Source organism: Polypterus senegalus, chromosome 12, assembly GCF_016835505.1.
Source record: "Polypterus senegalus isolate Bchr_013 chromosome 12, ASM1683550v1, whole genome shotgun sequence".
Classification (NCBI taxonomy): Eukaryota; Metazoa; Chordata; class Cladistia; order Polypteriformes; family Polypteridae; genus Polypterus; species Polypterus senegalus.
The window spans coordinates 127,090,884-127,115,864 of NC_053165.1; the positions used below are offsets into that span (position 1 = coordinate 127,090,884).

The 24,981-nt window shown below is 38.0% G+C and overlaps 1 protein-coding gene across 1 annotated transcript in view; it reads left to right on the forward strand.

Moving 5' to 3' along the window:
- Positions 1 to 1,460: 1,460 nt before the first annotated feature.
- vps13c (vacuolar protein sorting 13 homolog C) overlaps positions 1,461 to 24,981 on the forward strand; it is a 624,410-nt gene continuing 600,889 nt past the window's right edge. The window contains exon 1 of the mRNA XM_039771364.1: positions 1,461 to 1,690. Within this exon, the coding sequence (XP_039627298.1) occupies positions 1,591 to 1,690 (100 nt within the window). The 5' untranslated portion in view covers positions 1,461 to 1,590. The remainder of the gene's footprint in view (positions 1,691 to 24,981) is intronic.

Below are 24,981 nucleotides of genomic sequence, written 5' to 3' on the forward strand. Positions count from 1 at the left end.
AGAAATCAAAAATAATATCATATATGTAATAACGGACCTTGAAGTAATCTAAAACACGATCTGCTTATGTTTGACATTGGTTATGTTCAACCTCATGGAAGTGGCTCTTAGGGGGCTAGGGCCACCAGTAAAGTTTTAAATATTAAAACAAAAATGATTACATTTGTTATCAGCAATCTCGAAATTGCATAAAACGACTCCCCACATGACTATGCTGCCTACACCCATTTTTTTAGATTTGTGAAAAGCAGTAACTCTGACCCCTCGTATCCCGTTAGAGGACGAGGTCAGTTGATGTGGCACACGCAAATCCAAGTCCTTCTGATCTCTTTTGCCTAAGACGACTATTGATTTACACCTTTTCCTTAGTGTGTGATTTTCTGCCAAAAATATGGTACAAAAAATTGTTTAAAAATGAAAAAAAAATCGAGTCTGGATGCTAAAAAGAGGGAAGTATCCCCAAAAACCCCAATGTCTTACATAACTATATGTGTCGAACGGTATATCATGGTTTTGTTTTACCGGTGAGTTATATTAAAACGTTAATAAGCAATCCTTATAAAAAAGCCTTATGCAAGTTTAAAAAATAATTGTATTTTGAAGAGCTCCTTTCATATCTATCAGTCATGGTCGATTTATTACAAAAAAAAAAGCTATCTACTTACATTGGACATTAATTGTAAAAAAAAAATCTCTCTTTCATATGTCTTCTTTCATATTTATCTATGGCTCCATTCATAAACTGGTCGTCTCTGTTTCATACAGCGCTTTTCACCATCTATGTAACCCCCTTTATATCATGTAAAATGTATCAAAAGATTAAACAATCTGTAAACTTCTAAACCTCTATATAGTAAAATATTGACATTCATTTGAATAAAGCTTCACATTTAGGAAAGAGAGCTGAAAGAGCTACTTAATCTTTTCATATTCTTATTTGGAACCAATATTACAAGTGTATTTTTAGAATAATTTCGCCAATATTCACCAATGTATTGCAGACGCATGTAATCCAATAGACGTATGATCCATGGCCTGCTGGGCCCCTCATAAGGTTTATCTCCCTAAATCTGATCGTAACGTTAATACCCAGTAGTGAAAATCGAGTTCAATTTTTACGTATTTATCATCACTATATATTCATAGACATGGCCTCTCTCTCTCTCTCTCTCTCTCTCTCTCTCTCTCTCTCTATATATATATATATATATATATATATATATATATATATATATATATATATATATATATATATATATATATAATAAATATATATATATATATATATATATATATATATATATATATATATATATATATATATATATATATATATATATATATAATGTATTTGCATGACATCTCTCGGTTAGAAAAGGTACGGCGCTTTTTAAACAAGCGTATTAGTCAATGCGCAGTACTTCGAGGCGTTTGTCTGAGCACCTCAAAGCGCTGATTCACTCAGCCATTGCCAGTCGAGCGCGGAGTGGCTCGCTTTCACTTCGTGCGTCGTCGATAAGTTTCGTATTTAATTGTATCAAGGATCACGGGACAGCTGGGCTACTGCTTTTGAGACGCCGAGAAGCTGGCATGGTGTTCGAATCTCTAGTTGTCGACCTTTTAAACAGGTTTATAGGTGACTATGTGGAAAACCTGGACAAGTCCCAGTTAAAGCTTGGCATTTGGGGAGGTGAGCAGAATGCGTGGTATTTTGTTTGTTTTTTTTAACCGGTGGCTTTATAAGATAATAACATCCTTGACTAATATGCAAGGGCTAAGCCGCATCCAGTTGTTCTTTGGAGCTTGACACTTAAACTGTTTCAGGTTGAGGCGTACAGGTTTTGAAATATGATGCCTGTATGTCAAATCGGAATCTGACCGCGTAACGACAGGAAGGAGGTGCACCCTTAGATGTTTCGTGCAGAGTGTATGCATCGTATGTGCTAAATAGTTACAGATCATTTGCAGTTCATTTCAGGTTTTAATTAAAATCGTGACAGTTTTATATAGCATATTACGTTTGGTGTAACTGTTGTCGTAAGGGATGCTGCTTTGTAGATCTGTGGAGTTCAAATGGTTTGCACTTTGGTTTGTGTAGTAACCCATAACTCAAACAAGTACACTTTGAAAAGAATAGAACCTGAAGTAATCTGAAGGCGTCACGTGTGTACGATGCAAAATTATGAGGCATACCAGAGCGTCTTATGTAGCAGAGCAGAGCAGAGCTGCATGTTTTCATTTCCAGTATTTTTTGGCTTCAAAGGTATTAGTTAATACATTTAATTCGTATGATGTATAATGGAAAGATAGGATTATTGCTAATTGTGCTTTGATTTTAAAGAGTCGTTCCATTTTAATTCAGTAAATTCATAACTTTTATTAAATGTTAATGACCTTTAGCAAATTAATTACCCAAACCTTCCACAGCTCAGAAATCATTTGTTTATTAAAAAAAAGTTTTTCTAAATATATAGCCATTTTTCTTCACCAAGTACAGCATGAAAAATGCTATAATGATTTTACTACGAAGCTTTCTAAAAAGTAGCTTTTCAAAAAAATTGTAATATTTAACTTTTGCTTATGTCCAAGTTTATTTTTTCAAGGACAAAATTCATCTCATTCAAGGCGTTTTTTCAGCTTTTGGTTATTAAAAAACAATGAAAGGCCTGGAGCAAAATCAGCATTGTATAAGGAAATGCAAATGCATGTCCTGGTATATTGTATTTAAAAGAAAAAATCTGAGGTATGAGGCAGTGAACCTTTGAAAAAATTCACAGTGACATACTAATCTGAAGCTCTTGTAGACCTCTTATTTCATAACTACCTGAAGTGTAAGTATGTTGTTGCATTGTTGGATGGGTTTTGGGGAAAGAGTGTGAGCTCATAACCTTAAAAAATAACTTAAAAATCATACACATTATTGTACCGAAAATTAAAATGTCTTTAGTATGCCTTAGAAAGGCCCTGGCCATACTTGAGTATTGGTTGAGGATAACATGAACTTGACATTTTGATGAGGGAGACAAGTACACAGCATATCTGTCAGATGCTCCAGCCAGGTCACAAAACTTCAGTTAAAGCTCTATGAATTTCAAATAATCCTGCACTTATTTGTGTACATTTTTCTTAAAGGCTTTATTAGGGATCTTTCAGATCATAGTAAAAATGAGTGTTTTTACATATGCCTTTTACATTGTACTTTGTCTTATCAAGAATGTTATTAGGATGCTTTGTTACAGCTTTGGTAACATTCTTTGTTTTTTGTTATATTAAAACTCTAGTTTATTTATGCTCAATATATTCACAACTCCCAAGTGTAAGCAGGCAATGTTAAAATGATGTTTTCCTGAACTGGTTCTCCAAATTTCATTCTGTTCTTGTTGCTTCCTGTCAGTTTCTCATACTATTCATTTAATCCATTGAAATGTGAACTACAGGAAAAGTCTTCATTGGTGCCAGGAATCATGATGTCATACTCAATTTACAAATGACTTTTTTTTGGTAGTTTTCTCTTTTGAGAGCAGATAAGTTGTCATGAGTTCATAATTTAGCTTACTTTACAGGGTAAACATCAAGAGCAGTATATGCTTTGTTTACAGACTCGGCCAATGCACACTCCGGCTTAGATGTCGTCATTTTCATTTTCATCTTGAGCTTTTTCAACTAATTCTTCCAAGGATCTGTTCAAGCAGTTGGAACATGAGAGTTTTCAGGAATCAGGTTTATGGAAGCATACCTGGCCCGCCAAATATACATTTATTATATAAAAGGTTTTTGTGATCACAGGATGAAGTCCCATAGAGGTGGGGAAAGTTAAAGGTATTTTTCCCCAATCATAAGTAAAAACAGTTTGAATGTCTTTACATCCTGTTCTCAAGCAAAGCAAAGTTTTTCCTTCCTTAGTATACTCTACTATACCGTATTACCTATAGTTGACTGTCTCCAGTAACACATTCCTTATTGAGTTTTTCAATGAAAGATACACACTTGACATCAACAGGTTCTACAACTTCTACAACTGTGATTTTAAATATTATATATTTTTTTCAAAATAACTTGAACACTAAAGCAGGACAGTTGCAATAATAACACAATAACTGTTAAGCAGCAGCAGTGTAACACTGGCCCAGTATCAACTCTGTTGGAGTTCAAGCAGGCAACTGAGCCAGCAGACACCGGTTTAGCTCGCAGAGACAAGCTTCGGCCTATCAAAGCATGCACATACCTGTTGGAGCTTACTAGTGAAGCATGACTAGAAATGTAAAGTCCATCTACATGCAATCACTATAAAGGCAATGTCATGTTAAATGACTTTTCCAGCAATTTTCAGTTATAAACTTAATTTACGTTATCTTAGATACATGAAAGCAGTTGGCAGCATGCATCTGTGAAAATAATTGTCTAATATGACATACCCAGTTTTAAAAACCAGCTAGTCTGTGATAAAATCAAACTGGTTTCATGTTCTAGTTAGTCAGAGAGGCATACTCTGTGTGTGAGAGCTGAAAGTCAATAATCATGCAGCCTGAAGTGAAATGCATATAATGTAGCCATGAGGAACAAGGGACATGCATGCTTTGAACCTAGCAAATCGAAACCTCTCAAAGGTCATCTGATGTGTCGTGTTTTATGTACTAAAACAGACTGACAAAAAGGTAATAGGTCGAGACTGTGAGAGAATAATTTAGAGCTAACAACAGTTAAGTAATTCGGTTGTAGTGACATTGAAATATGTTAGCCTTTGTTTTAGAAATTTCTTGAGAACTACTAAAATGGTTAAATAAATAAAGAACAAGAATGTACAAGGAGAACAGTTGATTTAAAACACAAAACAAAAATGATTAAAAGATCAGCAGATGACCTGTAAACAAGAAGATTGGACAATTGTGTCACACACAGAGATTTCATGGGTAGTGTGTTGAACCTAGGAGATACTGTATGAGAAGAATAAGAGTGTAGTAGAATAGACTTTTATTTAGATAAGTTATTTTTGTGTAAGTCAATGAACCACTCAGAGAAAATGTATGCATTAACACTAGAATTACCAGAGCCTACGAAAAAACTCGTAATTCCGTCCCACCTTAAACTGCTTCTTAAATCCCTTCACACCTCTCCGCCAGCGTCCTTTGTCTTCTAAATGTGCTGATAAAGAGAAGCTTGGAGCAGCCGGCTATTCCATCCCCCCACCAATTTAGAACGTGCACAAACTTCTCTCAGCTCATGCCTTGATTGAGTATCTGGGAGTGAAGTGGAGTTTTAGAGTGGAAATAATAGATCGTTGTTTGGAACACACGCATTTCATGTCTGTTCCGTTTCTACAGTAATCTGTGTCAACACGTTGTTAAAACAGAAACGTTTTTTATATTCTAGTAGTAGATGACAAAATGTAGGCATAAACTATATAGTGTATGAAGCCTGAAGTCCAAATAGCAAAGAAACATTTTCATAAGAATAACACAATTGCGCTTTTATTCAAAAATATAACTGCAGAAACAAAAAGCCGCCTTAACATGCGACATTGACAGCAGTTTATTGTAACTGCCTCCGTAGTTCAATAGAATCTGTCCCCACTTGGGAATCAAGAGCTCACGAGTTCGATCCTGCGCCCCTCCATTTTGAGAAGTAAACTGCTCTTAGTCTTACTGTTTTAGAATAAAAGCATACATTTGATTTCAGTCTGTAACAGTCGGTGCAATTTATGATCCTTGTAAAGGTTAGATTTTTTTTTATTCACTTTTCATTCTCTCAGTCGCGTTCAGAATCAATCCATACAACCCCATCTGACATGGCTGTTTTCACTAAAGACGCGCTATAGCTCTGCAGTGTACCATGATGCATTCTAACACCCTCCAACCGGGTTCTGACACACAAACACTGGCGAAGCTGCCTTCTTCGTATCTCACCGTCACTTGCTTTTCTTTATATTCAGTTTTATTGAGTGTTCCTGTCAGTCCCCGCATGTTGCTGTATGCTGTTTCTTTTGTACTCCAGGACATGCAGAGGAAAGAATGGTAAAAAGCAGTAACTTTGGCGCTATATGCAATCATCAGACACTCCCCATCTGCCCGTGTCGTTCAAACACAGGAACATATATTGGTGTAAAAGTATAACAAAAGTGCACTTTTATTCAAGTGCACTTTTTCCATCGCCTTTTCCTGTAAGAAGCAATGTACACACTTCTCTCTATGCTGTGGTTTCTATTACACACCTGAAAGAAAGAGACAATATATGTGAAAATATAATCGCACTAATGCAATATTATTTGAAAACGAACAGCGTCAGATCGGGTGTGAATTTATGCAGGAACTGGAAATTCTCTGATGCGGGACCTTACCCCAGGAAAAAAAGTACAGTGTCAGGTGCTCATTCAGGGTAATAGAAACCATAGCACAGAGAGGTGTGTACATGGCAACAAGTACACGTTTCGTAAATGTAGGAAAGACGGTCCTTGGGTGTGTGGGAACTGTTAATATTTGAATGTGATTATTTTATATAGCACGGAATGAAAATCAGCACTTCTTAGCATTGCACCATGCAAGCTGTCATTATCAATCGCCTACTGTAACTTGCTTTCTTTTTCTTGGTTATACAGGTAGTTTTGAATAAAAGTGCACTTGTTTTGTTTGCGAAATGAAGTGTCTGCGTGCACTTTTGGGCATTACACGTGTATTTTTTGAGCATGCCCGTTTGAGCATGCTCACACAGGAACATAAGTTGGTGTAAAAGTATAACAAAACAACGGGCAGATGGGGAGTGTCTGATGATTGCATATAGCGCCGAACTTACTGCTCTTTACCATTCTCTCCTCTGCATGCCCTGGAGTACAAAAGAAACAGCATACAGCAACATGCGGGGACTGACAGGAACACTCAAAACTGAATAAAAAGAAAAGCAAGTAACGGTGAGATACGAAGAAGGCAGCTTCGCCAGCGTTTGTGTGTCAGAACCGGGGGCTTTGGGGCGTTAGTATGCATCGTGGTACACTGCAGAGCTATAAGCGGCGTCTTTAGTGAAAACAGCCGTGTCAGATGGGGTTGTATGGATTGATTCTGAATGCGACTGAGAGAATGAAAAGTGAATATAAAAAAAAAAAGCTAACCTTTACAAGGATCATAAATTGCACCGGCTGTTACAGACTGAAATCAAATGTATGCTTTTATTCTAAAACAGTAAGACTATGAGCGGTTTACTTCTCAAAACGGAGGGGCGTAGGATCGAACTCGTGACCTCTTGATTCCCAAGCGGGGGCAGATTCTATTGAACTACGGAGGCAGTTACAATAAACTGCTGTCAATGTCGCATGTTAAAGCGGCTTTTTGTTTCTGCAGTTATATTTTTGAATAAAAGCGCAATTGTGTTATTCTTGTGAAAATGTTTCTTTGATATTTGGACTTCAGGCTTCATACACTATATAGTTTATGCCTACATTTTGTCATCTACTACTAGAATATAAAAAACGTTTCTGTTTTAACAATGTGTTGACACAGATTACTGTAGAAAGCGGAACAGACATGAAATGCGTGTGTTCCAAACAACGATCTATAATTTCCACTCTAAAACTCCACTTCACTCCCAGATACTCAATCAAGGCATGAGCTGAGAGAAGTTTGTGCACGTTCTAAATTGGTGGGCGCATATTCAAACCCGATCTGATGCTGTTCGTTTTCAAATCATATTGCATGTACTGTGCGTTGAAACTGCTGCACTGAATAAGCTGACTCCTTCTGTAACAGCGTCAGCGTGTATTCAAACCCGATCTGACGCTGTTCGTTTTCAAATAATATTGCATTAGTGCGATGATGTTTTTACATATATTGTCTCTTTCATTCATCTTGTGGTTTGTAATCAGTGACCGCGTGTTTTTTCCCCGATCTTGCCAGTTTGCACATGTTGCTGTATGGTGCTGTTTCTTTTGTACTCCAGGACATGCAGAGGACAGAATAGTACAGAGCAGTAAGTTCAGCGCTATATGCAATCAGACAGACAAACAGGCAGAGAAGGCACTAGATATATAAATAAACAGGGAAGGCACTGTATAATAGATATATAAAAAACAGCTAAGGGGATAGATATATAGATAGGTAGGAAGGAAAAGCACTATATGATAGGCAGACAGGGAAGCTCCTATATAATAATACAATTACTGTTATTACTATGTAGATAGACAGGGAGTTCAGCGTCGGCGTGTATTCAAACCCGATCTGACGCTGTTCGTTTTCAAATAATATTGCATGTACTTAACTATTTTAGAATAAAAACATACATTTGATTTCAGTCTTTTTTTTTATTCAGTTCCATTCTCTCAGTCGCGTTCACGATTCCCCCCCATCAATCTGACAATGCTGTTTTCACATAAAGATCGCTATAACTCAAATGTGATTTATTTGGAGAGCGCTATACTCAAATGTTATTTATATAGGGAAGAAAGTACAATGTCAGGTGCTCATTCAGTGTAATAGGAACCATAGCACAGAGATGTGTACACTGCAACAAGTACACATGTCGTGAATGTAGGAAGGGTGTGTGGAAATTGTTAATATTTGAATGTGATGATTTTATATAGCACGGATCGAAATCAGCAGTTCTTAGCATTGCACCACGCAAGCTGTCGTATCAACCGCCTACTGTAACTTGCTTTATTTTTCTTCACTTATAGTCTAGAATAAAAGTGCACTTGTTTTTATTCTTGTACACCAACATATGTTCCTGTGTTTGGCGATGGGCATGCTCAAAAAATAGGCGTGTAATGCCACGAAAAGTGCACGAGGCACTTCAGTTACATAAGCATTGGTGCGAGAATGCAGTCACAAATACGCTGCAGAGCTACAGCGCATCTTTATGTGAAAACAGCATTCTCAGATGGGGGTAGGGAAGGATCCTGAACACGACTGAGACTGAGAATGAAAAGTGAATAAAAAAAAAAAACCTTTACAAGTATCATAAATTACTGGCTGTTACACACTGAAATCAAATGCGTGTTTTTATTCTAAAATAGTAAGAATAAGAGCAGTTTACTTCTCAAAACTGAACCATGTGGGATCGAACTCATGACCTTTTGGATACTAGTCAGCGGCTGATACCATTATGCTACCGTGGTAGCTGTAGTAAGTATGTGTCAATATGGTATGCTAAGGTGGCTTTTTTCTGCAGTTATATTTTTGAATAAAAGCATACTTGTTCTATTATATTTGTACCTTTTGTGGAAGTGTTTGATATTTGGACTTCAGGCTTCATACATTATATAGTTTATGCTTACATTTTGTCATTTACTACTACAATATGAAAAACGTTTCTGTTTTAAAATGTGTTTACACGGATTACTGTAAAGCGGAACACACGTGAAATGCGTGTGTTCCAAATAATGATCTATTATTTCCACTCTAAAACTCCACTTCACTCCCAGATAATCAATCAAGGCATGAGCTGGGAGAAGTTTGTGCACGTTCTAAGTCGGTGGGGGGATGGAATAGCCGGCTGCTTGCAGCCTGATTTTTATCAGCACATTTAGATGACAAAAGACGCTGGTGGAGAGCTGTGAACGATTTTAAGAAGCGATTTAAGGTGGGACAGAATTACAAGTTTTTTCGTAGGCTCTGGTAATTCTAGTGTTAATCAACACTAGTCAGGTCGGGTAAGGGAGCATGCACTGGTACAGTGTGTTGCTGCACCTACCACACAACGAAACAGGTTGGGATCCTGTTTGGCAACCCCCCATGTAGACACGGGTTCTAGTCCCACCCTCCGGAGATGACTCTCTGTCTGTCGCAGCCAGGTGTTACGTGGGCGTCCCCTGTGACTGGTCCAGCTACTTGTGTTCTCAACAATTAGGATCCTGTGAGCTGGATCACCACCGCGGAACTGCGGCACATGGCTGTAGTGCCGTAATTGATGCTCCCTCACAATGTAGGTAGTGTGCCTCATTCGGGACTCCATTAGCAACTGCACAATCAACACAAAGTCAAACCAGCCATATCCAAGGATTCTTCGAAGAGCCACATTACTGAAGGAGTCCAGTCTTTGTCTCAGGTCACTGGTTAGCGTCCATGTCTCACAACCATATAGCAAAACGGGAAGCACCAGGACTCTAAAGACTTGGACCTTTTTCCTTTTGGATAGATATCGGGAGCGCCACACACCCCTTTCCAGCAACCTCATGACCCCCATACTTTACCAATCTGTCTGCTGACGTCATAGGAAGAGACACCAAAGATATGATTGTCACCATAGACATAGAATTACTAGACGCCGCATGACCAGCAGTATCATACTTCAACATCACTGCCATATTGCGAGTGGCACTGCTGTGGAATGAAGTAATGGATAAAGATGCCTTATGCATGTGCTGCTTGGGATTACAAACGGCCGTACAAACGGCTGTACGATCCAAACCTGATCCCGGTGGATTACATTTCATAGGTAAGGCTGAACAATTGTTTTGGTTATATTTGGCCATTAGAAAATTCCTTTTTATAATCTTAAATTTAGCTACGCCAGGCTAAGCTAGCAAAGGTATGCATTCATGTGCTCAAATGAGCCTCTAAACAACGTTTTGGCTTAACGTATTTAGTCGCTAAATGTGTAGATCAGGGGTTCTCAAACTCGGTCCTGGGGGCCCACTGTGGCTGCAGGTTTTTGTTCTAACCAGCCTCTGTTTTTAATTGGACTCCTGTGCTAATTAAGTGAACTGTTGTTTCCCAGATTCCCTGTTTTGGGAAAAATATACAAATTAGAAAACTAAGTTTGGTAAAAAAAAAAAATAATAGTAAAATGTACTAAGCAGTTATATATATTTTTTTCTTTTTAACAGTTTTTTCATCTTGATTGTAATTCTAGGTGTTCTTATTGTTTAATCTGTTATTTACTACTTTTTGGGGCTGACTCTAAATTAGTAGCAGCCTTTCACGATCAAGTGTTGTTTGCTTGGGTTTCTGCTCTGCTTGTTTTTAATTGTCATTATTAAGATTCAATGAAGGGAGCAAACTGCACAGAGAAAGGGCGAAATATAATAAAAAGAGAGTTAAGCATTTAAATTTATAGCAAAAACAAATATTTATAAGAAATGTTTCTTATAAATGTAAACATCATGCTGCTGTGCTTTCCTAAATGTAGAATAAAATATAAATAAAACCAGCTAATTAAAAGAGATCAGTGCTATCAGATATTGTCACTGATTAAGAATCTGGTTGGAACAAAAACCTGCAGCCACGGTGGTCCCCAGGACCGAGTTTAAGAACCCCTGGTGTAGATTGTTGTTAGCTGTTAACATTTCTCAAACTTTGAAGGTTTCCCAAAGAAATCCACCTCAGGAAGCAGTGGGAGGTAGCCTTTAGATGGGATTTTGAGAAAGCTGTCCTGTGATGTGTGCTGTGCTAGTTTGGTAAAAGATGCTGTACCGTTATCATATGATCAAAGCTACCACTTGCGCACATTAAAACAAAAAAAAAAAAAGGAGGTTTGATTCCTTCTGAGGGTACAGTCAAAGTAGCTGAACATGTTATCTGACAGTCCACATTAGGGCAAGCTGTTAGTGTATCTTTGATCAAACCATTTGTTCGGGCTGAGATTGGTTCAGATGGTGCGTTTTTTCTCAAGGAGTACATTGAGGAAACACAGTTTGAAATTAACAACCATCATTTTATACTCATGTCTTTAGTTGTGGCTGTCTTCAACAAACTAAGACTGCACCATATTGCCAGACTGAATACTCTCAAATTACACTCCTGCTCGCTCACTCAGGTTCTGTAAGTCTGTAGGAGATCAGTGAGGTATGGGGGAGCAGGACTGTGGAGAGCTTTAAATGTTAACAGCTGTATTTTGTATTGTATTCAGTAGTGAAGAGGGAGCCAGTGAAGTTGAGAGAGAATAGGTGTAATATATTCAGTGGATTTAGAACAGGTTATTATCCTGGCAGCAGAATTTTGAAGAAGTTGTAAGCAATGGATACGTTTTTGTGGGATGCCAGATAGAATAGCGTTATAGTAATCTATATATGAGGTGACTAGGGCATTAACACTAGAATTACCAGAGCCTACGAAAAAACTCGTAGATCCGTCCCACCTTAAATCGCTTCTCACCTCTCTGTCAGCATCTATTGTCCTGTAAATGTGTGGATAAGCAGCAAGCAGCCTGCCATCACATCCCACACTGGCGCACAGTCTTCTCAGTCTGTTTACACAGATCACACATGAAATGCATGTGTTCCAAATAACGATATAGTATTTATAAAAGATGTGATTTTGCTTGACTTCTCACTCTATACAACTCCAAGCAACTGACACGCAGGTAAACAGACTTGAGCTGAGAAGACGTGCCGGTGGGGGATGTGATAGCAGGCTGCTTGCCGTTTGCTGCTTTTCCACACATTTACAGGACAATAGATGCTGACGGAGAGGTGAGAAGCGATTTAAGGTGGGATGGATCTACGAGTTTTTTCGTAGGCTCTGGTAATTCTAGTGTTAACCAATACTTCAGTACTGTGTTGCATAAGAACAGGAGGAAGTCTAGAAATGTTTCGGTGATGGAAGATGGCAGTCCGAGAAATGTTACTTATATGGGAGGAATTATTTAATAACTAGCAAAATACCCGCGCTTCGCAGCAGAGAAGTAGTGTGTTAAAGAAGCAATGAAAAAGAAAAGGAAACATTTTGAAAATAACGTAACATGACTGTCAATGTAATTGTTTTGTCACTGTTGTGAGTGATGAGTGTTGTTGTCATATATATATGTATATATATATATATATATATATCTCTACATACTGTATATACACATACATATATATACATACATATCTACATATATACACACACAGCTATTTCGTATCAGTGCAATACGCTGCTTGTTAAAACGGATAACTCCCGCTCTTACGTGCAAGTCTGCATGGATATTATGAACTATCATATTTGTTCAAGTTCTATTTAAATTTTAAATAGAAGGAATTTTTATTTAGTCGACAGAAATATCTTTGGTAGGAATGGTAAAAACAGACAGGAATATTATTCTGAATAAATCAACTCAAACCTTAAACAACTTATAATATTTTGCTCTCCATAAAAATATATCCTGTCTAAATTATACAAGTTAGAAATAAAGTAAACGTTAAAAGAACAAACATTCAAATTTCTTTACTCTTATGTAATTTTATATAAAAATAAACTTAGATTTTAAATATCCCAAAAGATTTTGCTCTCCATAAAAATATATCCTGTCAAAATTATACAAATTCAAATATGAACATGCTGCATAACAAAACCTGGAAATATAAATAAAATGTGTTCCTTTCAGCAATAACAAATCAAATCATTCAGTTGTCTTTGCTCATATGTCATTTTAGAGCTGGACGCCTGGCATCTTTTTTTGGCAACAGGTTCGCTTCTGTTTGGTGTGAGGTTCTGTGTTGTGGAGATTCTCAGGATGGATTGCAGGTGCTCATCAGTGAGGTGACTCCTGTGTGCTGTTTTGTTAGTCTTTATCACTGAGAAGAGCTTCTCACACAGATATGTGCTACCAAACATGCACAAGGTTCGAGCCGCATGTAGACGGACTTTTTTTGTTCTTCAAAGTCACCAAAGCGCCGTGCAAACTCAGTGCGCTCAGTTTATCAGCAAAGTGCGTGTTGGGAACACCGTAGTGACGACTTGGTTTAACATTACTTGGCAACAGGGAAAGTGGGGCAAGGTGCACTGGTGTATTTGTGTCTCCCATAAAAGCAGCTTCACTTGAAATCACTTTGTGATTGTGCACGGGTAAAGACGTCCGCTGAAGTGTCAGATTCTTATTTAATTATTCTGCTTTCTGTATCTTCTGCATTGCATTCAGGTTACCCTGATGTTTTGTCTCATAGTGCCGTCTTAGATTAAATTCTGTAATTACAGCCACATTAGCTCCACAAATGAGACACACGGGTTCAGTAAACATATACTCAGCCTCCCATCGGTTTTAAAGGCTCTATTTTCAGAATCAACTTTTCTCTTCAGCATCGTGTGAGCTAGCCGCAATAACTTGCAGCATCATAAGCTAGACTTGATTAGCGCGTAAGTGTTCGGCAAGGCAGCTGAAGCGCTGCATTATGGGATCTGTAGTTTATTGTGTTACCAGCGCTTCATATACCGGGCTTTAATAACAATAATACAGTATATAAAATGATCTCGGGCGGATATAATTACACGCCGGGCGGATGTGGCCCTTGACCCTTGAGTTTGACACATATGGACTAAATAGAACTTGAAAAGATATATTTTTCAAATGTGATCGCGCAATTCAGATAGAGTTGGCGCACTACAGCCTGCATGCCTCAATAAGTCATCCTCCCTCGCTCTTACTTTTTACCGTTCATCTAATGAATACACTGAGTATGGCTTTACCAAAACAATCATTGATGGCGAATAAAGTATCCATTATTCGAGTATGTAGATCGGGATATATATATATATATATATATATATATACGTATCGTATGCGGAGAAGTAGTGTGTTAAAAAGCTAGAAAAGAAAAGGGAACATTTTAAAAATAACGTAACATGACTGTCAATATACAGTATTTGTTTTGTGAGTGTTACTGAGTGTTGCTGTCATCAAGGATTTGATTATCATTATTTCTTTCAATCAGGTTCGTATTTGTAGGATGTGTTGTGTTCAAGTTACATTCCGTGTTTGTCAATCGTTGTAAAGATGACTGGTTTCATTCATCGATTCGTTTCTTACTGCATCAATAAACAGCTCGTCTTCTTCTTTATCTGCGACCTGACACACTGCATGCACGGGTTTTTTACACTGTCTTCCTTTAGCGGGACATTGACTTTTCCAACGTGTGCTTTGTTTCCGCAGTAGCTGGATTTATGAATATGCTTGTATGTATCAGGCGCTTTATATTTTTTGCTGCCTTTTCAATTGTGTAATTCGGTTTTTGTTCAGCGCTCTTTGGAACTGTTGCTTTTATCTGTGCACTGCGTCATTTCACGTGAGCCGCTCGGTGTACATGCATCGAAGGTTCCCAGCTGTGCCGGTGCCATCTCGTGCTATGTCCATGGCTGTATTTAATGTTACCTTAGTCCTGGCACTTAAAACTTTCTCTTGCAGTTTCGCTGAGTTTGTGTCAAACACCACCCTGACCATCTCATCTTCCTCTCCATAAGCACAGTCCTTCACCCGTGAATATTTAGTGGAGTTTGCTATTGGATTGCCGCTGACGGACGGCCTTATATGGGCAGGCACTAAATTACAAACGCCAGCGGTAGCCTGTCTATGAACTTAATTTAAAGTGTAGGTTTACATCGTGCTTTATTTCCGAAGTAGCAGAACTCATGAATATGGTTGTATATGTCACTCGCTCGCTTCTTATTGTTTCGCTGCCTTCTCAATTATATAATGCATGTTTTCTTCAGCGCTTTTTGGAGGTCTTCCTGGTTTTCTATGTACTGCGTGATTACGGGGAGGCGTGATGATGTCACACGAAACTCCGCCCCACGGCGTTCAAGCTCATCTCCATTACAGTAAATGGAGAAAAACAGCTTCCAGTTATGACCATTACGCGTAGAATTTCGATATAAAACCTGCCCAACTTTTGTAAGGAAGCTGTAAGGAATGAACCTGCCAAATTTCAGCCTTCCACCCACACGGGAAGTTGGAGAATTAGTGATGAGTCTGAGTGAATGAGTGAGTGAGTGAGGGAGTGAGGGCTTTGCCTTTTATTAGTATAGATTATTATTATTTAATAATTGAAATTATGAGTGTATGAATGGATATAAATAAGTGCATTTAAACGATTCACCAACGATTCTGTTGTATGTAAACGATACTGTTTTAAACATTATTGTTTTTTTCAGCAGAAAACCCAGTTTCCACGTCTAGGAGTTTAGGGAGGAGGTGAGGCAGGCACTGGGTGGCAGTGAAGAGTTACCAGACAGCTGGGAAACTACAGCAGATGTAATAAGGGTGACAGCAAGAAGGGTGCGTGACACCTGGAAAGAGGAAGGAGGAAAAGGAAACCTGGTGTTGGAATGAGGAAATACAGGAGAGTACACAGAGGAAGAGGATGGCAGAGAAGAAGTGGGATAGTCAGAGAGATACAGAAAGTAGACAAGAGTACAAGGTGAAGAGAGAGGTGGCGAAGGCTAAAGAAAAGGCGTATGATGAGTTGTATGAGAGGATGGAAATTAAGGAGGGAGAAAAGGACCTGTAACGATTGGTTAGACAGAGGGACTGAGCTGGGAAAGATGTGCAGCAGGTTAGGGTGATAAAAAATAAAGATGGAAACGTACTCGCAAGCGAGGAGAGTGTGTTGAGCAGATGGAAAGAGTACTTTGAGAGGCTGATGAATGATGAGAACGAGAGAGAGAAGAGGTTAGATGATGTGGAGATAGTGAATCAGCAAGTGCACCGGATTACCAAGGAGGAAGTAAGGACAGCTATGAGGAGGATGAAAAATGGAAAGGCCGTTGGTCCAGATGATGTACCTAAGGAAGCATAGAGGTGTTTAGGAGAGATGGCAGTGGAAAGTGTGAGGATTCCTGAGGAGTGGAGTAGAAGTGTACTGGTACCGATATTTAAGAATAAGGGGCATGTGCTGGACTGCAGTAATTACAGGGGAATAAAATTGATGAGCCACGGCATGAATTTATAGGAAAGAGTAGTGGAAGCTTGGTTAAGAAGTGAGGTGATGATCAGTGAGCAGCAGTATGGTGTTGTGCCAACAAAGATCACCACAGATGCAATGTTTGCTCTGAGGATGTTGATGGAGAAGTTTATAGAAGGCCAGAAGGAGTTGCATTGTGTCTTTGTGGACCTGGAGAAAGCATATGACAGGGTGCTTCAAGAGGAACTGTGGTATTGTATGTGGAAGCCGGGAGTGGCAGAGAAGTAAGAAAGAGTTGTACAGGATATGTACGAGGGAAGTATGACAGTGGTGAGGTCTGCGGTAGGAGCGACGGATGCATTCAACATGGAGGTGGGATTACATCAGGGATCGGCTCTGAGCCCTTTCTTATTTGCAGTGGTGATGGACAGGTTGACAGACAAGATTAGACAGGAGTCCCCGTGGACTATGATGTTTGTTGATGACATTGTGATCTGTACCGATAGTATGGAGCAGGTTGAGGTGACCCTGGAGAGGTGGAGATATGCTCTAGAGAGGAGAGGAATGAAGGTCGGTAGGAACAAACCAGAATAAATGTGTGTAAATGACAGGGAGGCCAGAGGAATGGTGATGATGTAGGGAGTAGTGTTGGCAAAGGTGGATCAGTTTAAATACTTGGGTTTAACAGTACAGAGTAATGTGATTGTGGAAGAGAGGTGAAAAAGAGAGTGCAGGCAGGGTGGAATGGGTGGAGACGAGTGTCAGGAGTAATTTGTGACAGGTGGGTATCGGCAGGACTGAAAGGGAAGGTAGTGAGACCAGCTATGTTCTATGGGTTGGAGACAGTGGCACTGACCAGAAAGCAGGAGATGGAGCTGGAGGTAGCAGAGTTAAAGATGCTAAGATTTGCACTGGGTGTGACAAGGATGGACAGGATTAGAAATGAGTACATTATAGGGTCAACTCAAGTTGGACGGTTGGGAGACAAAGTCAGTTAGGCGAGATTGCGTTGGTTTGGACATATGCAGAGGAGAGATGCTGGGTATATTGGGAGAAGGATCCTAAGGATAGAGCTGCCAGGGAAGAGGGAGGCCTAAGCGAAGGTTTATGGATGTGGTGAGAGAGGACATGCAGGTGATGGGTGTAACAGAATAAGATGCAGAGGACAGAAAGATAAGGAAGAAGATGATCCGCTGTGCAACTGCTAACGGGATCAGCTGAAAGAAGAAGAAGATATATCCAAGCTTAATTTCTTCCACAAGGCTGCGTTTGAAAGCACCACAGCTGTTAACGCTTTGCACAGTGCCATCTTGGTATGGTTACCCTGGGGATGTGGTCTTCGCAAACAAGAGAGAAGCTTGTCTGTCTGATCTTCTGTATTTTACATACCATAACAGAATAAAAAAAAAAAGAAATTGAGGGCAGAGATTGCAGCTTTTATCTCTTTGTAGAGTACCGGCGCTGTCCGGTAGCACGCTATTGGCTGTCAGAAAAAGGGGCAAGGATGACTGTGCTGGAAGATTAGTGCCTGGTCTGTAAATGTGACATGGGCTATGATTTTTCAGACGTGTAATTTGACATGGTGCAGTGACAAGATCAGTAGCTGCGATCGGCAAATCTGGCATACTCCCGTGACACACACTGGTGTAATGTGACAGGTTAAGATACCTTATAATATACCATCCAACAGTGTACCATATTTACAGTTTAGGTTGTTTTTATGAAATATGAAGATTAAAAGAGAATGAGATTAGATAATTTTGTTGAATAAAAAACGAATGGCCCCTTAAAAAAAAATTAAAATGTATCTTGTTTAGCATAGCAGCATTAAGTGCAATTGGGACAGATATTTGAACAGACAACTGTAATCTTGTTCATAACAGTTTGAAAATAAATGCTAAGCATCCATTCCTTATCACAGCTGTGTCTGACGAAATATTAAAAAGTTAATTTTTCCACTTACTCAACGGACAACTGATTGGTTATCATGCTGTCAAATAATGAAAGTAGAATTCATATATTTTTTATTTCCCTACTGGTTCTATAATGGAATTAAAGTGACAATGATAAAAGCCTTTGAAAGTGCAGCGGAATTTTCTTGCTTTATTAAATTAAACTATCTGGGATACATCTTGTACTGAAATTCAAGCCCTGCCATAATTTCATGACCGCATGCCTTGACTTTAAATGTATTACCAGTTTTATTATGCTGTTTTTGTCATTTTACCGATCACTTTTTATTATTGTGCCTGACACATTATCCTTATGCACTCTTTGTGTTGTGAAGGTGAGAACTGAATGAGAGAAAAGAGCTCAACTATTGTCACCAGGAAATACTCTGCTTATAGGTAATTACTGTGAGCTTGAACTTAGTTCATCTTTTGCTCAGTGTAAAAAGGAGCTGTTTTTCTAAGGGCTTTTACAAAGATAGAACTTTATTTGTCCCCAGGGGGAAATTTTGGCTTTTGCAGAAGTTCTTTAAATAAATACATAAATATGTAGTTAAATAAGTAAATAAATAAATAAATATACATAAACTCTTCGGTCTGAACACACACTTGAGTAACTATAAAGCAAGAAAATTCAAAAGAAAGAAAAATAAGACTTGGTCTGTCACAGTTCCAGTGAGGCATTATGCAGATGTCTTGCTGTTGGCTTAAAGGAGCCCCAGTAGCATTTCTTGACACACTTCTGAATAATTCGTTGGCTGAAAGTACTCTTTGTTAGTGTGTAACAGAGAGGATGTGCACTATTCTTCATAATCACACTCGGTTTTGTTTTAGTTTTGTCCTTTGCTATGACCTCCAGAGTGTGTCTTATAACTGAGCTTGCCTTGATGTTAAAGTGATGTTACCAGCCCAGCACACCACTGTAAAGAAAATCACACTTTTTTTTGTTTTAATAATCCAGATGTCAAGGGCAGTTACCACAGTGTAAATGTCCATAACAAAACACTTCTTGAATTTTCTTACATTCCTGAGAAAAAGAATGTGATAAAATGGAATACCAATAGGCTGATTATGTTCTACCACCTGAATGTAAAGGTAGATTATTTTATGGAAAAAAAGATTAGGGGATGAAGAGATGAAGCATGAGTCAAAAAGCAAGTCTAAGATCCATAAACTAAAAGTCAATAAGTCACGATGCTAACCCCAAGACACTAAACCAAAAATGTTTTTAGGAGGTCTGGTAAACAGAAAAACTGTAAACTAAATAACACTGACAAGTCGTTTTATTTCTTATCTGCAGTCCCGGACATGCATGGAGTGTCTTAAGCAGTTTTCTTTCAGTTTAAGAATGTGGATTTGAATTATCAATAAAGTTATATATTCTGGCTGTTATACAGTTTGATTCCAGAATATGAATACAAAAAACTGACTGCACAGAATATATTTTGAGGTGTGTTGGTTTTGTGGCCTGTGCTTGTAAAAATGGTGACACTTTGTGATTTTTAGACAGAGGGGATGTTGAATTTAACGACTGGCAATCATCAGGATGACAGATTACATGATGACTCTGTGCAGACATTTCAGCACACGTTCATATTTCCAAAGTACTGCAAGCTTCCTGCATTCTGACAACCAATAACATGCTGTCTGTGGAAAGCTTTTCATCTATGGCGAGTTCAGATGCAATCTCAGACCTTTTATTTTCCATTTTCAATTCTGCTGTGATTCGGAAAAAACATGAGATATCAGGCACACAATCCTCCATTCCATTTTCAGTCCAAAACACCCGAGTTCCTCCTTTTGTTGGCATTCCATTTATGCATGCTACTTCCATATTCTTGCGCACACATAAGCATTCCCTTATGACTCACAACAAAATCAAATAATCAAAATCAAATTTGGTTTCTGTGAGTTGCAGGCCAGTCTGAAGGAGTATCTGGGGATGTCAAACTACACGATTGCTGAGGAAGGGTACTAGCCATGACTGCTCCCAACTCTCAGCACAGAATTGCTGGCTAATGTTGGCTTCTGGGTATTTAGTAATATAAACAAACAGGTGGTGTTGCTTCATTTGGAATAACTTCTTCTACCCAGTTACTCCTCAGCTACTTATTCAATAGAAATCTAATGACTAAAGAAGCACTAAGCTGAATTCAATGCATTATTTTTGTAAGTATCTGAGGACTTTCCATCTGCTAGATTACATTATTAACACCTGACACAACACAATGGATCTGTTCTCCATATACTGCTTTCCTTCCTATGGCACAAAGTGTTTTTTTTTTATTTTCGCAGTGTCCGGTAAGTAAAACTATGTTAAGTTTTCATCTGATGTGCCCTATCATGACAAGCTATTGAAAGCCATTTATATTTGGGTACCAAAGCTGTCCTTGGTTGTTACTTTCTGTTGCTATAGCCCGGTTATGCTACCTTCTTTGACCTCTTCAACTGTTTCAGATAACAAGACTTCCATCGGATGGATCTTTGTTTGGTGGTGATCCATTCTTTGTTCACTTAAAGCCTTTGTAACATTATGTAATTTCTAGTCAGACTTGGCATTTGAAGATGCTGATCTCATTGCTGGAAAATATCAGTTTTCACAACTAAAAATCAAATGAGCTTGTAAAAGTTAGCAAGTCTGTAATAACTATCCAGCACAGTTTCTCATTTCTGCAGTATCATGAGCTTGTCCCTTTTTTTCAGCCAAGAATTTGTTGTCTGAAGGAACCTGTTGCTCTGCACCATGGGTTAACAGGCATGGTGCATTCTGCTGCAGTATCTCCCCCCCCCTTTTTTTCCTATTATCTCATGTAACACATGATACATCAAATAGATGAGCTTCTCTTCTGTTTGTGAGGTCCAAAACACCCATATCCTTATTCCTCATTGCTACATTATGTGCAAAGTAGTTCAGATGAGTGTTCAAGGGTTGTCAGGTCCCATGCACAAAGAACCTGCACTTTCGACTAAATACAATCAAAACTGTTTGATTTTGTCGGAATGAGTTTCTGTCTTTCACATTACACAACTAGCCACATAAGATTGTGCTACGGACTGCCTCAGACTTGCTAAGAATGTAAATGAAGGCTATGACTGAAAATTGCTGAAAAAGTTGTTAAATGTGATAGGGTTTTAAGACAGTGTTTCAGCATGAACCATTCAACACTGTTTTCTACTTCTGGTGCAATTGTACTACAGCTATTAAAAGCCACATCTGTAGTCTTGATCAGTCTTGCACAGAATCATACAAAGAAACAATCCATTAGGACCTGTCTGCATACTGTAAATGGCATTGAGCACATAATGTACTTTATGTTGGTTTCACTGAATAAATAATTTATTTAGCAAGTACAGGTGTACCTATAAAAGATTCAAATCCAAATATCTGTCCTTTTACTTCATATTAACCAGTATTTTCTACTCATGCATCCAAATCAAATTTTTTAGTCTTGTTTCCATATTTTGGGATTTTGCTGACTCACCTTTATCTACTGGCCCACTGACTTTATTGATGTCTGCAAATGTATTCAACAAGATAATTACACTTTTATATTAATCACTTACTTAGTTATAGGCAGCAGCTGAAACCGCTTTAATACCATCTTACCTCATCTTAGACATATTTAGAAAGACATGTTGGATATGTGCTACTACTGTAATCATCCACTTATAAACTAGGAAAGCCGTATAAATACTTGATCAAAGAAACAAGAAGTTGTGGAAATGAATAGGATTTTTTTTTTTTGTTTAACTCTTGCAAAATACAGCATAATCATTGAAAATGAAAGTAAGCAACATTTTCAGTTGGGTTTATTTTTAGTCTGTGAGCAAACATTTTATCCAGCAAAGTTTGAACTCATGACTATGTTAGTTGGATACTTTGTTGTAATCTTGTTTGTTCTGTAAAATGTATGATAATTTGTGGTTTATTTTAGCAACTGTTAAAGCAATAGGAAAACCAAATTCAGAATTTGATAACTACAGTATTTCTTACTCTGATATACATATATGTCAAAAGAAACTTGTTGTCAGTATTATTAAAGTGCTTGAGCCACCATTATTTAGATCTAGTGGTTATTTGTGATCATACTTTAAATATAGAGGGGAATTTACACATAATATCTTGAAAAGCTACTTATCTAATAGCTTAATAGCACTTTGTGCAGTTTGTTAAAATAATATACTGTTTTAGGTTTAAATGTACATTTTAAATAGAACTGTATTTTATTAAAAAACATTGATACAACTTACAGTAAATAGTGAAAGATATGGGTTTATCCTGAATGTAGTTACTGACAACACCAACTCCAATGCTCCTTCCAGTCCTGGAATTAATAAATCTCACTTTTTTTACTAGAGTGGTACTATGTGTACTGGCAACTAATGACAATTTATACACACACGTAAAAAGCAAGCTTCTTTCCTGTAAACTGACTCTTCATTGCTGGTGAGAGGGTCAGTGATGTTGGGGTCATCCTTAAATTTAATGTTTAATTTGGAGCTGTATCTGGCCACACAGTCCTAGCTAAACATAGATAATATTGGAGGCTCCACACCCAGCTTTTTGATTGTTTTGGGGAAGTGATGCACTCATTCCTCACAAGGTCAGTAAGTTAGTCTTAATTTCTTATTTTTCAGTGGGTGGGACCAAGTTCTAAGTCTAGAACTTTTGTGATCAGTCTTGATTGAGTAACAAGTGAGCTATAATCTATAAACAGTAGTCTGGTGTGCTAGTTTGTATTATTCATATGTATCAGCAATGTGCAAAACACCTATTTTCTGTGGACCTTTTGTGACCACAAGGAATGATTTGAGCTATCTGGTATATTACATGTGGTGTTGTCATCTAGAAAATTCTTCTTGGTGGGGTATCAATGATAAATAACCTAAATAATAATAGCAATAAACAATTAATGTGAAGAATATATTTTTACAATAAAAATGAATTTTTTAATTGAATTGCAATACAAGCATAAAAACAAAGGCATACAAATTTAAATGTAAATCACATTCACAAAAGGGATTCTGCAAAAAAGGGCATATACATTTAATTGAATCTCATTTTCTAACTAGTTATAATATCTCCTAATACTTCATATTATGTGTTAAATTATTGAAAAATGTGAGAAATGACAGATGCATTTGTTTCGTGAGGGGGGGAGGGGGAATCATGTTATTGCCCTACACCGCTTTCACACATTATACAGTTCATTTTGTCATTTATTACCAAACATAAAAAACGTTTCTGAATTAACAATCTGTTTACATAGATTGTTGTAGACACAGAACGCACATGAAATGTATGTGTTCCAAATAACAATCTATTATTTCCTCTCTAAAACTTCAGCACCTAACTCCAAGATAATCAAGGCTTGAGCTGGGATAACTTCTTGACCTTTCTGCGGTGGTTGGGGGGGGGTTTGGATATAGAAAGCTCCTTGCTGTTTGTGCTTATTTACACATTTACAAGACAAAAGACGCTGATGGAGAGGTGCGAAGGGATTTAAGGTGGGCCAGATTTATGAGTTTTTTCGTTGGCTTTGGTAATTCTAGTGTTACACAACTTGCACTGAGTTTTTGATGGAAGGTTTGTCACATTTAAAGATTGCATGCGGTAAAATTTTATCTCTCCTAAGTTGCTGGAGCTATCAAATTAAGTGAGTCACAGTATGTGAATAGCTTTAAGATAGTTTCCTATTTTCAACACTAGTTCTAAGTTGTATTTTGTACCATGCATGTAGCACAAGGGAGAGTCATTTAGGTATACAGTCAAAGTAAAGAACTTTACAAAACTAAACGTACAAACATCTTATACAATAGACAACTCAGTTGCACTGTGCCCCTTCTGAAAATTCACAAAGATTTCATAAATTAATTCAGTTCACTTCTAGATTATGTAGTGCTGAGACTTTAACCTGCCAGAGGTGGGGGTGGGCCAGTGGATTACTCCACTGTTGATTGAGTTTATTGGGCAGTATGCCCAACAATTTCAGTGGTGAAGGAAACACTGCTGTATCATGTATCCTCGTAATAGTTTCTCAAATCATTTTATTGCAGTGGGAGCAAGTGCCAACAGTTAGTAATCATTAAGACCGTCTACAACAATAATTCCTGTCCTTTTCAAAGCAGGTAGAACTTTAAAACCTCCTTAACTGATCTCTAGGCCTACAGGGAGTTGAAACCTATTTCAGCAGCATGAGGAGCTATATACGGACATAATACCAAGTACACACATTCAGTGTCCCACCTTGTAGAACTAGGCCATTTTAGTGTCGCTAGTGAGCTTAACAGGTGTGGTTCTGGGATGTGTGAGGAAAACCAGAGTAACTTGGAAAAAACAATAACTCCCAGAGCAGTTGAGAATATTCAAATACCATTAAGACAGTAGCCAGTGCCAGAATTTTAAACCCAGTTTCCAGGAGCTGTCATGCAGCAGTGTTGAATGCTACCGTCAATGGT